General features: G+C 40.6%; 1 protein-coding gene across 6 annotated transcripts; it reads left to right on the top strand.

The window, feature by feature from the left end:
- The first annotated feature begins 41 nt into the window (after nucleotides 1–41).
- Nucleotides 42–15,264, top strand: ACSM4 (acyl-CoA synthetase medium-chain family member 4). 6 transcript variants are annotated; one of them, XM_046900790.1, is made up of 16 exons: nucleotides 42–131; nucleotides 226–250; nucleotides 4,341–4,389; nucleotides 4,499–4,763; nucleotides 5,614–5,824; nucleotides 6,232–6,439; nucleotides 6,830–6,973; nucleotides 7,756–7,912; nucleotides 9,866–9,945; nucleotides 10,674–10,797; nucleotides 11,307–11,387; nucleotides 11,484–11,585; nucleotides 12,533–12,660; nucleotides 13,043–13,142; nucleotides 13,572–13,691; nucleotides 14,479–15,264. In XM_046900790.1, the coding sequence occupies exons 4-16, from the start codon at nucleotides 4,566–4,568 to the stop codon at nucleotides 14,563–14,565; spliced, it is 1,740 nt and encodes a 579-aa protein (XP_046756746.1). In that variant the 5' UTR covers nucleotides 42–131; nucleotides 226–250; nucleotides 4,341–4,389; nucleotides 4,499–4,565; the 3' UTR covers nucleotides 14,566–15,264. The 6 variants fall into 6 exon arrangements, with proteins under 6 accessions (XP_046756746.1, XP_046756747.1, XP_046756744.1 ...); XM_046900791.1 differs by lacking the exon at nucleotides 4,341–4,389 and having other exon boundaries at nucleotides 4,538–4,763; XM_046900788.1 differs by lacking the exon at nucleotides 4,341–4,389 and having other exon boundaries at nucleotides 223–250; nucleotides 4,538–4,763.
- Nucleotides 15,265–17,007: the final 1,743 nt, after the last annotated feature.

The following is a 17,007-nucleotide window of genomic DNA, read 5'->3' as shown; positions in this document are numbered from 1 at the left end:
GCACATCTGAGCTTCACATCTCCAGACAGTCTTCCCAAAGTGCCTTTTGGGAAGCATGTCCTGAAAGCTGAATGAACCAGTGAAGAGGATCTACTGCAAGCAGCTCAATCCACACCGCCCAGAGCAAACAGGTTGGTAAAATGTGTTGTTCGAGCTCTCAATGGCACGATCACCAAGAAGAAGCAACTGATACTAATCAGGAAAAATGATTTCTGATTCTAGCAGCAATTCAGAAGACTTTCTCATTACTGTATCCTTTTCTCAATTTTCATGTTTCGTTTTCATTTCTAATTTTGCTGGTGAAAGTGTTAAAAACTGTCAGGTTTTCTCTCAGCAAAACTTACTGTAAATTTTGGTAGACCTTCATTTAAAATCTTGTTCACTTTGTCAGCTTTGAGTACCCTGTCCAAGTTTGAACATTACTCCTGAATGTCTGTAGTCTCCTCTCTACCCACTGTTCTGTATATTTTGCTCTTACAGTGCTCTTAAATCTACAGATTTTAGCTAAATCGTAGAATTAGAGCGCACAAAGAAATGAAAAGTGGCTTACTATGATATTAAAAGGAATAATCAAAATGGTTATGGCTTTGTGTTACAGGGCTGAAAGTAGATCTGTTCATTTTCAGCATTAATGGTAGTGGTCATATCTCAAGGAAAAGTTACATTTAATGAAAAGCTTGCTATTTTTCACTGAAAGTGGTTTTCTTAAGTAAGAAAAACAAATAAATACATATTTCTTAGAATATTATGTTAAAAAATCTTTAATATCCCCTTTTTTTGGTAGAATTTAGGAAATATTTAAAAGACTGTATTTCACAAGTAAAATCTTTTTAGTTTAAATTTTTTCCACCCATCTCTGTTAATAGGATTTTCACTTTAAATGAAATTACCACCTGGATTCTAAGTTTCTCCTCTATAATTCTAATTCTGAAGTGGATAGCATGGTTCTTCTGTTCCTTGTCATGATCCCTCTGGAGTACATATGTTGTTATCCAAACGCATGTACTGGATTTTAATCAGATTTGCTTTCCATTCCCTGTTCAAGCACCCACTCGGGAACCTGATTCTCTCTGTCAAGGGGAAACATCGTCCTACTGCTGTGAACCTAATTTTATTGCTTGTTAGTGGATTTATTTGTTGAGTTGAGCACTGTTTTATCAACTGATGCTTAAAAAGAGGGCACGCAAGGACACAGAATCATGTGATTCTCAAGTTATGGCAAATAATTGTATGCATTTTGATACACAGCCTAAACACAGTCCCGTGTACAGAGAAAAATATGCAGCCGTGCTTTCTGTTTTGATAAGGGGATTTGAGAATAGGTTTCAAGGTTGCCAAAAAAAAAAAAAAATCATCAATTTATATTTGTGACTCCATTTTCAGTCGAAATAAATACACTACCTGCAAATTTTCAAATGAAATGTATAGATTTGCAATCAGATATTCAACTCAAAAATGTGACCACGTCTCTCTACAAGACTTTCATAAGACCTCTCTCAGCAGAGAATGATATGCCCCGCTGTGCAAACAGCCTTATTCATGTCACCATTTTTTGGCAGTATGTATATCTGTGAACAATTATTGTCAAGAATTATTGTCAAGTCCAGGAAGAGTAGTATTTCATCAAAAATCTCTGATGAATGCCTTGAGAACTCACTAAGAATCGCAGCCCCTGCCATCAAACCAGACATTGATGCGTCAGTTTGACAAAAAAAGAGACAAACATCCCGCTAGCTTTATGCTTTTGTCACTCTGTTTTTTATTAATGTTCTAAAAATATGTATATTAACAGTTAAAAGAAGTTTTGATACTTACATATATTAACTACATTATATATTTAAGGAGGGCTGCTCCAGAAGTAACGTCTCCTATTTCATTATGTTGGGCCACGACATCAGAGGCAGATGTTGGTGGCAGTAGAGGTTGTACCTTCCAACCAGTATTCTGTTACATTCTGTAGCTGTGTGACAGATGACAGCAGAGGGGCACGCTGACAGAATCATCTCTGACACGAAAGTACATATGAAAGAAGGGTGTGGAATTGAATTCTTCCATGTTGAAAACATGGTACCCACTGACATTCAACACTTGCTGAATGTTTATGGAGACCAAACAGTGGATGCTGGCACAGTGAGGCAGTGAGTGCTGTGTTTCAGCAGTGGTGACAGCAACAATGGGTCACCTCCTATGGTGCAGATTGTTAAGAGCACAGCATGCAGCTCTTGTTCATTGCTAGCAAAAATACACTGCTAATGGTGCTGAACATAGGTTGTATAATAGTGTATTATAGCTGAGAATTTGCTCTATCAAGCAGAGTTACTGTGCTCATTGTATCTGTTGTAGTTTCCATGAAAATAAATAGGAGGCATTACTTTTGGCCTACCTATATGCAGCCCAAGACAATTCTTCCTCACTCAGTGCAGCCCTGGCAAGCCCAAAGATTGGACATCCATGCCCTGTTGGATTATTTAAAGTTGCTGAATATTTCTCTAACACAATTTCCACGAATTACTGTCAGTTTTGACAACTTACCCATTCAGGGTGGGGGCCTCATCATGCCAGAAAAATTACATTTTTTTAGCTAATACTAATTTATTCTTTTAAAACAGTCTTTCAAATGTATTCAAATAACATCACATAAGCAAAATACTTTATTTTTGATCACTGAAATGTTCAGTTTGATTCAAGTGGATCTGTTTTAATCCAGTCTGGTGCTCCGTGTTGGACATGATTTAGTGGGCAGTATTCATGGTAGGTGAACAGTTGGACTCGATGGTCTTACAGGTCTTTTCCCACCTTATGATTCTATGTTTTTGGTGGTTCTGGTGGAACAGATAACTCTGTTCATGCCTGAACTCCACTGGTAGCCATGAACTGATAGCACTGGGGCCGGGCAGACCTGCAGCTGAACCTGGACCAATCAGGGGAATGCCTGCAGCCCCATCTCAGCCCTTCCTGCCAGTCGCTGATGCCAAGATCATGTTTCTCTTTGACCACTCTTGCCTCTTTGCTTATTCCTCTGGGTTAAAGGCAATGGGTTAAATGCACCAAGTTAAAAATTTTCATGCGTTTTTCCTTCACTCAGCAAGTTAGAAGTGAACAACTGGTAATTGTTTTGAAGACCTCTGGTATTGCTATTTCCCAGCAATGATAATGAATGATATCACTGGTCACTGAATGTTTTTCCGTGGCAACAGTGCTTAATACTCCATCAGGCATTGTGTAAATGCATGACAGTTTCCTGTACTGCTTATACCCAGTAACACATTTGTGTTTATTTTGAATACCTTCATGAGATTTTTTGCTTCACCAAAGATCACAGTCATAACAAGATGTTGAAGCATTCTGCATCCAGCCCACACAGTTTTTTGAGCTGTTGTATATCACTGAAAAGATTAAGTTATGCAAGTTGTAGGTATCTGAGTTCATTCTCCTGATAGGAAGATCAAATGTGATTGTTACCAGCTCCTGCTAATAAAAAAAAAAAGGAAAGAATTCCACTGTTAAATTATTTATTTTGTCATGAGGAATAAAGGTTTGGTTTTTTTTATAAAAATCATGGTCAGTACTTCAGAGAAGTGGTTATGGTTGAAGACATGAGACAATATATGCTGAATACAAAACTGACTTAGAAACATGGAACAAAGGGCAAAAGTCAAGAAATTAATCAAAAGCTTTCTTGTTATTTTTTCCAAGCTGGCTGATAGCTTCACTCTTTGTAAGAATAGGAAAGAAAATGACCAGCCATCACTCACCTAAACTTGTAACACGACTAGTAATTTCTATTTAGCAGCTGAAAAAGGAAAATCAATAGAAAGGAATAGATTTCAGAGTCATCATAAACTGCATTGTCCCCTACCATTTTGCAGGCTCTTCCAGAGGCAAACCAGGTTTTGTTCCATGTTGGATAGTGTTCACATATGCTCAACAGGCACCTCTAAACAGCATTACATCACTGTTTGGCAAGATTCTGAAGCAATCTTCTAGGTTACTGAAATTAATGATAAAAATTAAGAAAAAAGAAAAAGAGAAAAGAATAGCAATAAAAAGGAAGCAATTCATTAGACTGCAAATCATTTATGATTCTGGTGGTGAGAACAGATGGAAGAGGGAGGACATTGACAGTGACCAAATGGAAATTGGAAACATCCTTCAGTTCCACATGAAGGAAAAAGAATCTCAGAAAATCAAATACCAAGTGCTCGGGTGTAAGAACAAGTATCCTTCCATCATGTAGGTAATGTTAGCAGCCTTGAAGAACTAATCCGTAATCTATATGGATCAGCCAAGCTACAGACAATATGATCATGTCAGTAGTTTAAGTCCTTAAAAAGCTGTTCGTACATGAAAGCATGCTGGGGAACTTTGCATTTAAACATCAGTTTTGCTGTGAGTAGCCTAAGTGAATTCAACTAATAATTAATCAATTCATAATAGAATTGTCTGTCTTTGGTTACTTTCAAGATAGTGTTTCTCTTTTTCATTATTTTCATTACAGGAAAACAATAGCAACAATTCCATTAACTTTCTTATGCAGTCTACGGCATCTCCATTTATATATTGCCATGAAGATTTGTAAATTACGGACTCTAAAATCGTTGTGGACTCTGAAGCCTCCTTGTAGGACTTTCCATGGGCATCCCAGGCTGCTTGTCTCTGACGTGCACTCTCAGTATGAGTCTGTCAGACGTGGTGAACAGGAAATACCAAAGTACTTTAACTTTGCAAGTGATGTACTGGACAAGTGGTCTGAGATTGAAAAGGTAGGTGATCTTTTGGGCAGATGAGATTCTTTAATTCATTTAAAAGAGTAACTTCTCTTTATTAAAAAAATAATCCGTTGCTAAAAAACAATTTGAACCAGGAAATGATGTGGAATCTCATTTCTTCTTGCTTCATTTTTTGTAAGTGTCTCTGACCCTTGGTGCTCCCTGTGTAGGTGGAAAAAGCAATGATAAGACCCTCATGACCCTGATTTATCATTGGAATGGTTGTGCTTATTTCTTCTGCATGCCATGTCACATCATAAAACAAGAGTAGCATAACAATAGTATTGCATGCCAGGGAACTTTCTTTCACAAGCGTGTAACTGCCTTACTTCAATGTAGATGCTGTATTTGTCCAGATGTCGTGTTGCTAAAGACTTCTTGCTTTGTTCACTCCCCTCTCCCTGAGCTCTCAGGCTTGTCCAGGGATACTGCATTGTCCTGCTTTATTTCCTCCTCTGCCTGGGCAGCTTCAGTTTGTTAGTATTCCACAACTCCATTCAGAATATCAGAAGTATTAGGTGAAGTATTTCATGTTACCCATTACCTTCTTAAGAGCATTAATGCTCAGTGTGGAGCTTAAACAGGAATAGAATTCAGACAATGACTTGAGTCTGGAGATGCACAGAATAGTGGACACCTCAGGTTCAGAAAAGGACAGTTTGTTAGGAATGTCTGAGTGTGATCCATAGTGAGTCTTGCAGTCCCTAGGACAAAGGAAAATAGTGGCTCATATGCAAGTTTGGAAACACCTGAATCCTCCATGATTCACAGATACTTGTGCTTTTATAATTATGCAGTATTTCAGAAGAGATTGAGGTTTCTTTGGAATCCTTGTGGTTTTTAGGCCGGAAAAAGACCAACAAACTCTGCTTTTTGGTGGATAAGTGGAAATGGAGAAGAAGTAAAGTGGAGCTTTGAGGAGCTGGGATTCCTTTCTCGGAAAGTAGCCAACGTGTTGACCAAAGTGTGTGGACTGCAAAAAGGGGACAGAGTCATTCTGGTCCTGCCGCGAATCCCGGAATGGTGGCTGGTGAACGTGGCTTGCATTCGAGCAGGTCAGTGAGCATTTCTGAGGTCAGTAAAACTGGTTAATAATGCAAACCATTTGAGAGGATACAGAATCGTTTACAAAGGAGAAGTAATGTAAATTAATAATTGAGTGAGTTGCCTAGCTACCAATTACGCAGGCAGCCCTGAAGGATTTGCAGTAGGTATCATAGAGCAGGTGGCCAGGGGGCGTGGAGGTGGCAGAAGGCAAAGAGCTGAGGAGTCACCAGAGAGGTCCGCCTTTGATTCCTTACAGGAGGGCACAGCAGCTGCATTACTCCAACATTAACTGACTTGGGAATGTCAGGGCAAATTCATCCCAGAGGTCAGTTTGGGAACAGTCACTAGTTTAGACTCTTAGAAAAGGATCAGATGTTAAAAATGTTATCCTAAACTAACCATATTGCTCTTCCAGGAATTGTCTTAATTCCAGGAACATCCCAATTATCAGCTAAAGACATATTATATCGACTCCAGGCTTCGAAGGCCAAGTGCATCATTACCAACGACACTCTGGCTCCTGCAGTAGACTCAGTGGCATCTGAGTGCCAGTTTCTTAAAAACAAGCTGATGGTGTCCAAAGGCAGTAGGGAGGGATGGCTGAACTTCAATGAACTGTACAAGTGAGTATGCATGAGCGGCATTGCAGTCACGATGCAGAACACAGACCTGTTCTTCACAGATGCTCATTTACAAGTATTCATCAACTGTGAATATTCATCACTCACCAACATTAAGCCTTAGTGGCGTGAATTCATGACTGCCTGATTGCTGTTTCCACATCAGAGTTGTTTGCTGATAACAGTTGTTTACCAACAGTCTTCAGACTTATTCCAGGAAGTTTCTACACTGTCCTTCCTAAGTGGAATCACGTCATGTCATCAGTCACATGGAGGAAAGTGTCATTTTACATGATTTTAGTCTTATTTGGTGAAAGGCTTCTGTGAAGCTTACATTCTGAAGCCCATGTAAAGTAATCACTGAAGTCGCCAATTGCATTCTGTGTTTTACAGAAACCAGCCTGCTGACCATTCCTGCGTCAAAACAATGATTCAAGATTCAATGATTATCTTCTTTACCAGTGGAACCACGGGTTCTCCAAAGATGACCGAACATTCCCAGGGCAGCCTTGGTTTTAGACCCCTGTTATGTGAAAGGTATGAAAGCTTTGAGCCTGGTTGATAATTGGAGCTGCATAGTAGAACTGATGAAAAGTTCCTGAGTTACCCAGATGTAAGGCTACAGTCCTCCTCCCCCAGAAATCAGGTTAGAAACTCTGACAGATTTCCAAGTGAGTAGGATCTGCCCCAGTATTTCCATTTTCCAATGACTATCTTCCAATCCTTCTTTAGAGTGGTTCAAAAGACAGCCACAAGCTGGGAATATTTTAGAGTGCAGATTCAAAGATATGCTGTTTGTGCTGCAAAAATTATAGATGATTTGTAGATGAACAGAGTCAGAGCTGATATTGGTTGCACAGATCAGCTTGATCCCTCAGCAGACTTAGAAGTGAAATACCTGGTATCCAACACAGAATAAATGCATGCTTCTGCTTCAGTCCTATCTTCCCACCCAAGGAAAGTCACTTAATTGCAAATCTTTCCCTTATTGCGTCCTATGTTATGAATGACCTTATAACTTTACCATATATGTGTTTATTTGTACAGACATTTACTTAAACCTTAGAGGTCCTTTTATCCCTGAGCTAGCTCAACAAATGAACTTACTGAGAGTACCCAGAGCCCACATATCATTAGCAGTCTTGGATTTGATTTTTGTTTTCTATTGGTGTTGTTGTTTGTTGGATATTTGGGTTTTTTTAGGGGAGGAGTGGGGGACAGTGACCCTTTGGTTTCATTTGCTTTCCTTTTCTTCTTTTAATTAAACAAAAGTTACCATTTCCTTTTTATTTTTTTTTAATTCTTTTTCCTGCTGTTAGGTACTGGTTGGATGTGGCTCCGTCAAACATAGTGTGGGGCATTACAGACACAGGCTGGATAGTAACTTCACTGACATCTGTATTTGATGCCTGGGCTTTGGGATCATGTGTCTTTGTCCACCAGCTCCCACAGATTGAATCATCAGTTATCCTAAATGTAAGAAAAACTTATGGAGGTGTGTAAACATGCAGAAAAGGAACAGAAAATAATTTCTAACTGCATAGAAAGATTTAACAAGTGTTGTGTCCACTGTTGTATTCAAGGTGCTCTATCCTTCCATAAAATCCTATTCACTTTTAAATGTACATAGAAGGGGACAGTCCCAAGATACTTTCATACATTTTGCTTATAGCTGATGAGCACGTGGGAAAATCATCCCAGAAGCAGTACTAATTACATGCCTTTGTTCCAGTAACCATGGGGGGTAACATTAGCTGATATTAATGCAAGCAAAAAATGATTTTCTTGGTGGCCAAGATGAAAGTCAACCCCACCTGGAGTACTTTGTCCAGTTCTGGGGCCCCCAATACAAGAAGGACATGGAGCTGTTGTTGGAGCAGGTCCAGAGGAGGACGATGGAGATGATCAGAGGGCTGGAACACCTCTCCTATGAGGACAGACTGAGAGAGCTGGGGCTCTTCAGCCTAAAGAGAAAGCGCTGGGGGGATGTTATAGGACTTCCAGTACCTGAAGGTGCCTACAGGAAATCTAGGGAAGGAATTTTTATAAGGGCAGGTAGCAACAGGATGAGGGGAAATGCTTTTAAACTGAAACAGGGTAGATTTAGACTAGATATTAGGAAGAAATTCTTTACTGTGAGGTCAGTGAGACACTGCAACAGATTGTCCAGTGAGGCTGTGGATGCCCCCTCTCTGGAAGCACTCAAGGCCAGGCTGGATGGGACTGTGAGCAACGTGGGCTATGGGAGGTGTCCCTGCCTACAGCAGGGGATTGGAACAAGGTGGTCTTAAAGGTCCCTTCCAACCCAAACCATTCCATATAATACAGACAGGCTTATTCTGTCCATGCTCTCAGCTGTCTGGGCAGTCTGGGTTTCATGTAGACAAGAAAGAATGGAATTTTTTCCAAACATACTGTGATTTTCTACCTGTTGTGCCAAGGCTGGATAGCTGGGCAGGCTGGATAGCTGGGCTGAAGCCAATGGGATGAGATTCAACAAGACCAAATGCCAGGTCCTGCACTTTGGCCACAATAACCCTAGGCAACACTGCATGCTTAGGGCAGAGTGGCTGGAAGACTGTGTAGAGGAAATGGACCTGGGGGTGTTGATTGATGCTCGCCTGAAGGTGAGCCAGCAGTGTGCCCAGGTGGCCAAGAAGGACCATGGCATCCTGGCTTGTATCAGAAATAGTGTGGCCAGCAGGAACAGGGAAGTAATTGTCCCCTTGTCCTCAGCACTGGTGAGGCCGCACCTCATGTACATCAGTACTGTGTCCAGTTTTGGGCCCCTGGCTGTAAGAAAGACATCGAGGCCCTGGAGCGTGTCCAGAGGAGGGCAACAAAGCTGGTGAGGGGTCTGGAGCACAGGCCTTATGAGGAGCGGCTGAAGGAGCTGGGATTGTTCAGTCTGGAGAAGAGGAGGCTCAGGGGAGATGTTATTGCTCTCTATAACTACCTGAAGGGAGGTTGTAGTGAGCTGGGGGTCAGCCTCTTCTCTCGTGTGACTAGTGATAGGACTAGAGGGAATGGCTTCAAGCTGCACCAGGAAGGTTCAGGCTGGATGTTAGTAGGTACTACTTCTCTGAAAGGGTGGTCAGGCACTGGAATGGGCTTCCCAGAGAGGTGGTGGAGTTGCCAACTCTGGAGGTGTTCAAAGAACATTTGGATGTTGTGTTGAGGGACATGGTTTAGTGAGAACCATTGGTGATGGGTGAATGGTTGGACTGGATGATCCTGTGGGTCTTCTCCAACCTTAGCGATTCTATGATTCTAAGGGTAGGAGGGTTTCTTGCCCAGCAGAATGTACCTTCTGCTTTTACATAAACGGAAGAGCTACATTTGACCCCTACACCACTGTGCACTGTACATCCAGAAGACAGCTTTTGTTCTCTTGAGTTTCACCTGTTGTGTTGTTGCTTCACTCACTAGACACTCTGCACCTTCCCCATTGACACCATGATTAGTGCTCCCACGCTGTACCGCATGCTGGTGCAAACTGATCTCTCCAGGTACGTCAAGAGATATTATTTACCCTAACTACATGTTAGTGATCTTCTAGCTCCAGCTTTTGACCCAGCGCAGGGTCACAATTCAGTTTAAAATATCCTTTATGAAGAGACAGTCGTACAAGATTTGTGAATTTTGCTGATTGTAGAGAATCTTGATGTTTTCCACCAGTAATTTGAGACTTTTCATTACTGAACTTGTCAGCAAATCCCAGAGGGTATAAAACCTGGGAAATTGTAATTCCAATCACCACATTAACTGTCTGTGCTCTGGGGAGTGCTGTCACCTTAGGATAGCGTTAGCATAACTGCTGGGGACTGACAGACCTTCTGCTCCAGTTTCTCACTGATGAACAAACTGTCGCTGCTGGTTGCTCCTGTCCTGTACTTCCTCTCTTGGGCTGTTGCAGAGGGTCAGCAGTCATGCCCCTGGCTCAGCACATTTGGTCTCTGGTTAGTTACAAGCTGGTGCTTAAATCCCAGCTGATTTCAACAAAACTTTTACTTTGTTTTTCATGCATGTTTAACTCTACTTGTTCATAATGTTGAGCAAAGACTGATGTCCTTGTGTTACTGGGAACCAAAGAATCAGGAATCTTCTGGTTTTCCTACTTCACGGGAATAACTTCCTCAGCAAACAGAACTCTGGGATTATTTTACAGCATTTTTCTAATCCTTGTTTTATGTAATAGATTTAAGTGTTTCTCTTTGCTTTTTGACCCCCTGTGAAGCTACAAATTCATGAATCTGAAGCACTGCATGAGTGGAGGGGAACCGCTAAACCCAGAAGTCATTGACCAGTGGAAAAGCAAGACAGGGTTAGACATCTATGAAGTATATGGCCAGACTGAAGCGGTAGTGTCAACATTCTGTTAAATCTTTGTAATTTCCTTTTGCTTAATGAAATGTTAATGCTTATTTTCAGTAACACAGTCTGTTTCTTCTTTCACGTCTCTCTGAATTTTTCAGTAACCTCCTCCACTGACCACCTCTGAAAGAGCACTTTTGCATGGCTCTCCTCACAGAACCTCTTGGAAACGGGGATTGTTGGGAGGGGATGTGCTGTAATATTTTCTTAAATGTCCTTAAGCAAATTCCAAATGACAGTGGCAGGAGAGAGGGCAGAGCTAAAAGCTAATAAAGATAGGCTAGTAGAGGACACAGATTCTTTGTAGTTAATGGAACAGTATTCTTTCCAGGTATTTCTTCATCTTGCTCATTTCTACTTTACAGAACCAACAACCAGGATCTTCCGAATCTTAATTCCTTCCTTTGGCTTTATTCTAGAAAATGCATGCAATAAACTGAATGTGAATGTAGTGCTTTTCTATGGCAAATCTTTATTTTGATTTTTATTTTTACAGGGAATAATCTGCTCTATTTCTAGAGGAATGAAGATCAAGCCTGGATCAATGGGAAAGGCCGCTCCCCCATTTGATGTTCAGGTTTATTGACTGCTTTTTAGACTTTTCCATAGGTAGGGGACGGGTGTTCTTATTTTATTTTGCTTTTACTGAAGTACGTGTTGTTTTTCCTTCTAGGTTGTAGACAAAAATGCTAATATTCTGCCTCCTGGACAACAGGGGGAAATTGCTATCAGAAGCAAACCTGTAAGACCACTTGGTTTATTCACTGAATATGTAGTAAGTATTTTATTCCTCACCAACAGCGATCTCCCCAGAATATCTCAAATTCCCCAGAGATTAAAAAGGCCCTGTGTTTTTCACCAGTTTTCAGGCTTGCGGGCCCATTTTTTGAGTCCTGAACTGTAGAAGCAATACATTTTGGTAGAGAGAATCTGAGAATGAACTCCTTAGATACCCTGTGCAGACTGAGACCTTATGGGAAGCTATTCTTCCCCATAAGGTTGGATATTAGGATAAATTCCTTTTCAGAAAGAGTGGTAATGCATTGGAACAGGTTTCCTAGGGAGGTGGTGGAGTCACTGTCCCTGGAGATGTACAAGAATAGTGGAGATGTGGCACTTGGGGACACGGCAAGTGGACATGGTGGGATGGGTCGAGGCTGGTGATCTTGGAGATCTTTTCCAACATCAATGATCTATGATTCTAAGATGTGCTTAAGAATAGAGTGGAAAAAATTGATCCAAGCTTCATTTCATCCCATTATTTGATTCAGAATTTTTGTTCAAGAACCTTAAAACATAGATCTGAAAAAGCGGCCTAAAACATTTCCTTACCATCTTTATCACAGACAGTGACCTCACTGGGAAGTACCATATGTGCATCAGATGCTGTCTGAAAAGCTAGTTAAATAATATTTATTATTTAAGGATTGACTAAAGGATCAAGAAAAGTAGAGAAAACCTGAGCAATTCACTTGCTTGGATTGGTGAATGTTAGAGAGGTAAAGAAAAGAATTTATCAAAGATTAGGTGAATTTCTTTTCAAGAGTCAGAATGTTTTTTTTAAACCTATTTTATTGTATTTTATACCAATATCAGTATAATTCTTGAAGAGTGTTGACTGAAAAAATAAATTTCAAATAATTTAACATTATGTGTGTTATAGTATAATGTATAGCTGATGCATTCTCAAAATGTAAGTTACTGTTTGTAATTCACTTCAAGGATAACCCTAAGAAAACTACAGAAAGCGAGCGTGGGGATTTTTACATCACAGGGGACAGAGCGACTATGGATGAAGATGGATATTTTTGGTTTATTGGAAGAGACGACGATATCATCATTTCTTCGGGGTCAGTTTGTGTGCTTCTCTTCTAAACCTGCCGTTATGCAATGTTACTGTTGTGCTTCTGATACAATGGTCCTGGGGTGAAATGCATTACTTCTCACCTTATGAACACTCGTTTTATTACAAGTTTTTCCTAGACCTGCAGTATCATCTTACTCATGTATCTGTATCAGTTTCCCCTGCAACTCATCTCTTTCAGCACATGAGCACAGCACAACTTTGCCTGTTTTCCACTGACAGAGGAGGGATTTTAATCTAGTTTCAGTTTAAATTGAAATTGAAGGATACCTCTATCATAGCCAAGGAAACATTTTATTTCAATACTGGTTTGGTACTGGTTTTCCAGCTCATAAAATCAAATCCTTTGTTGTTCTTCCCTTATCCAGGTATCGCATTGGGCCATTTGAGGTAGAGAGTGCCCTGATAGAACACCCAGCAGTAGCAGAAACAGCTGTTGTCAGCAGTCCAGATCCCCTCAGAGGAGAGGTAATGATGCTGCACAGTAGTGGCAGAAGCCATACGTTTGTTTAAATGTATAACTATATAAATAAGTTCATTTTTTACTGAGTAATGTAAAGCTGTAAGGCAAACTTCAGAGAGAGATAAAACGTTCAGCGAGCTCTGCAAAGACAATTCTTGTTACCCCTTCTTCTTGACCTCCTACGAGGGCATAGAGCAAAAGCTCTTTTTTCTGTAACAGGGGCAGGAAAACTATACTTTCAACTTTCCCTCTGGCATAAAGGTGTGCAAATGCTGAGCACAACCATTTCATACACTGCTCTGGTTTCTCTCTTACTCCTTCTTGCATGTCATGACTCCAAGTTCATATCATGTCATAACTGCTTACTGGTAGCCAGTGCATCAGTTCTTAAAAACTAATAGTGTCAGATCACTCTTAATGACCTTGTCTTCTAGGTTGTGAAAGCATTTGTGGTCCTGTCTGACGCCTTTTCATCCAGTGATTGTGAGAGCTTAGCCCGCGACTTGCAGGAGCATGTCAAGAAAACCACTGCTCCATATAAATACCCCAGGAAGGTAAATGCTTCTGGAGAAACTAAACCAGAACATTCTTCCATAAATCTCAGGAAAATTATTTTTTGGATCTTCACTGTTCACCTGAAAGAAACAGTGATAAGGGTTCAGCTAGAGCACTGGCTAAAGAAGATCACTCATAATAGTTTATGTTATTTATCATTTGAGTAAAGTGTTTGCTTAAACCTCAGAAATACTTCTAGGCTTTGTCTGATATCCTAGTTAGCTCTCTAAGTCAACATCACAACTACAGATCTCCATTTTTGTATTCCATATATAACCAAGCACTTTCCAGTAACTTTAGGGGTAGGACATGACTGAATCCCAGTATTTGTCCACTGGTCCTCACAGTTACCAGGTAAGAGGAGGATAAGCCTAATGTTTCTCAGAAATATCAACACTACAGGAAAAATGTTGCCAGCAATGGTTTAGTTTACATATGTAGAACTTGTAGGATCTAAGGACCATTACTTTATGCCAATATCATCCCTTTTCTCTTCATTTTGTCATTATTCACCTCTGTTCTCAGATAGCATTAGTCTTCGTCCTTTAGTTACAACGCCCAGCTTGGTTACATGGAAGGCAGCTTCCCCTGTTGTTTGACCATCTAGGAAGGCAAAAAAATCTTCAGAAGATGAACACTGTGCTGTCTTGATTTGGCTTGGACTTGATCCTCTAGGCAAGATGTGTTTACTGATGGGAGGTCTCCTTGTTTTCCATGTACACTGAGAGTCTTGGAAAAGCTGCTCTGCAGAGATCGTGCTACATCATCTTCTGTCTTTTTTTGTAGGTGGAATTCGTCCAGGAGCTGCCAAAGACAATCACTGGGAAGATAAAGAGGAATGAATTAAGAGCCAAAGAGTGGGGACAGATGTAGCACTATGTGGAATTTAACAGAACTTCTGTTGTTTCATTAATGCTATATTTCTCTGTTAAAATCGGCCTACTCTGCTTTTGTTAAATGCCTGAGCATCAAAACTTGTACATAATGCCTAAGTGTGATGTTTGCATCTGTTTGCAAAAACTTCTAATGTCAGCACTACAGGATCAGGTCCTGATGCACTGCTGGGAGAACAAAGCAATTATACAATTCCATTCTAGTCCTTACTATCCAAAAGTTTACCAGAACTTAGCTGGTGACCCATCTCTTATATATAATATCCAAGATCACGAAAGGATAGTGCTGATAGGAGGAAGTTTTTCACTCAGAGGGTGGTGATGCACTGGAACAGGTTGCCCAAGGAGGTTGTGGATGTCCCATCCCTGGAGGCATTCAAGGCCAGGCTGGATGTGGCTCTAGGCAGCCTGGTCTGGTGGTTGGTGACCCTGCACATGGCAGGGGGTTGGAACGAGATGAGCATTGTGGTCCTTTTCAACCCAGGCCATACTATGATTTTTTGATTGTATGATACAGATGGTCTAGCTCCAAGCTGTAGAAAGAGACAGGTGTGGAATTGAGTTGCTTATATGCACTGTCCTTAAATGCAGCATGCTTTAAACTGTATGAAGTCCTTCTAACATTTACTGAAGATTGAAAGGCTCCTCTGCTGATACCAAAAAAACCTTCATAAACCTATGTTTATGTGTTGTGTGTTGATGACAAGTACTACCAGCCTCTATCATGCTTTCTCCACAAATGTCATTTAATAGAGGGGGTGGCTTTGTTGATCATCCTCTATTCTGATCGTCCCATACAAGAGGGAAAACACCTGTACCACCTCTGATGCTCTTTAAAATAATGTTTGCCATTTGGCAAGTGGCCCAATTTGTAGACTAAACCACAGTTCCTTGCCACAGTAGCCAATTGCTGCATGAAGAGGCTACACCAGCAACCACTTAGGTAGAGGTTAAACCAGTAAGAAAACTCCAACAATCTGGTTCAGATCATCACATCTGCTTAACTTGCAGCTCTCTGCTTTCTGAAGAAGTACGTACTATAATGTGCACACCCTTCCTCCTTACACTGCACACACACCAGTGTGCCAAGCTTTAAGGCTGTATTAGCTGTTAGCTGTCCAGCCCCAGGCTTTTTTTAATTTTATGCACTCACTTCCTTTTCTTTTCTTTTCTTTTCTTTTCTTTTCTTTTCTTTTCTTTTCTTTTCTTTTCTTTTCTTTTCTTTTCTTTTCTTTTCTTTTCTTTTCTTTTCTTTTCTTTTCTTTCTTCTCTTCTCTTCTCTTCTCTTCTCTTCTCTTCTCTTCTCTTCTCTTCTCTTTTCCTTTCCTTTCCTTGCCCTGCCCTTTCTTTTCCCTCTCCTTTCCCTTCCCTTCCCTTCCCTTCCCTTCCCTTCCCTTCCCTTCCCTTCCCTTCCCTTCCCTTCCCTTCCCTTCCCTTCCCTTCCCTTCCCTTCCTTTTCCTTTCTTTTCTTTTCATTCTTTTTTTTTTTCTTTGCAAGATTTCCTTTTCTGGCATGAAATTTCATTAATTTACAAAACATCTCCAGCCTTCAGCAGTCCACTTCCATTCATTAAGTAAGAACAAACTGCAGTATCTTTGGGCATGAAAGAACGTCTTTTCCAGCTGTCTCCCTGATTGGAGTTCCATTCTAGAGTAAGATTTGGAGAATACTAATTTTGAGAAAATAAAGCACTTTTATTTCTTGAGATTGAACGTTTTGGGTATGTCAATGAAACAATTTCTGTACCAACAACAGCTGGAATGAAAGCAACTGTCAATAAACACATTTACTTTTCCTTTGCTGGCAGTCACTTTGTTGCTCAATGCTCTTTAGTATTTCACAGAGATTTCAGAGCACTTTTCAGTATTTCAGTATTTTAGAAGTATAGGTTACATAATTGTACACCTAGTCATTGCTCTCTTAGATGCACCTGTTTCAGCATGTCACATATCTCTGCCACAAGCTCCTATCTGTATCCAATTCTGTTTCTCTTAAAAGTCATAAATTTCTGGACCCTCCATGTTCTCTCCATCTTCTAAATCTTTCTGCTTTGTTTCAAACAAACGTTTTTCTATTGTACACTCAGCCAGAGGCAAAAAGCATAATTATAAGCACATGTATGTAAAAATAAGCAAGTGTGTAAACTGGAATTCAGAGACCCTACAAACAATCCCTGGCTCTGCAATTAGCAGTTAGCTGATTAGAACAGTTTGCCACAGGCTTTAGTGCTGCAACTATCATCTACTGTGATTCCTTACTCAGCTGATCCTAGGAGCTGGGTCTTTGCTGTGAACTAGGACCCAGTTGTTTTGCACGAACAGGACAGGATTGAAGTCAAATATATTGCCAGGTCATTCATTCTGCTATAGTCAGTGAGGTGCCCTGCTCCACACTGCAGCAACCAGGCTGGACGTGGCTCTG

This window comes from Gallus gallus, chromosome 14 (genome assembly GCF_016699485.2).
Source record: "Gallus gallus isolate bGalGal1 chromosome 14, bGalGal1.mat.broiler.GRCg7b, whole genome shotgun sequence".
Classification (NCBI taxonomy): domain Eukaryota; kingdom Metazoa; phylum Chordata; class Aves; order Galliformes; family Phasianidae; genus Gallus; species Gallus gallus.
The sequence above is the reverse complement of the archived record's forward strand: the minus strand, read 5'-3'. Positions and strand labels throughout refer to the sequence as shown.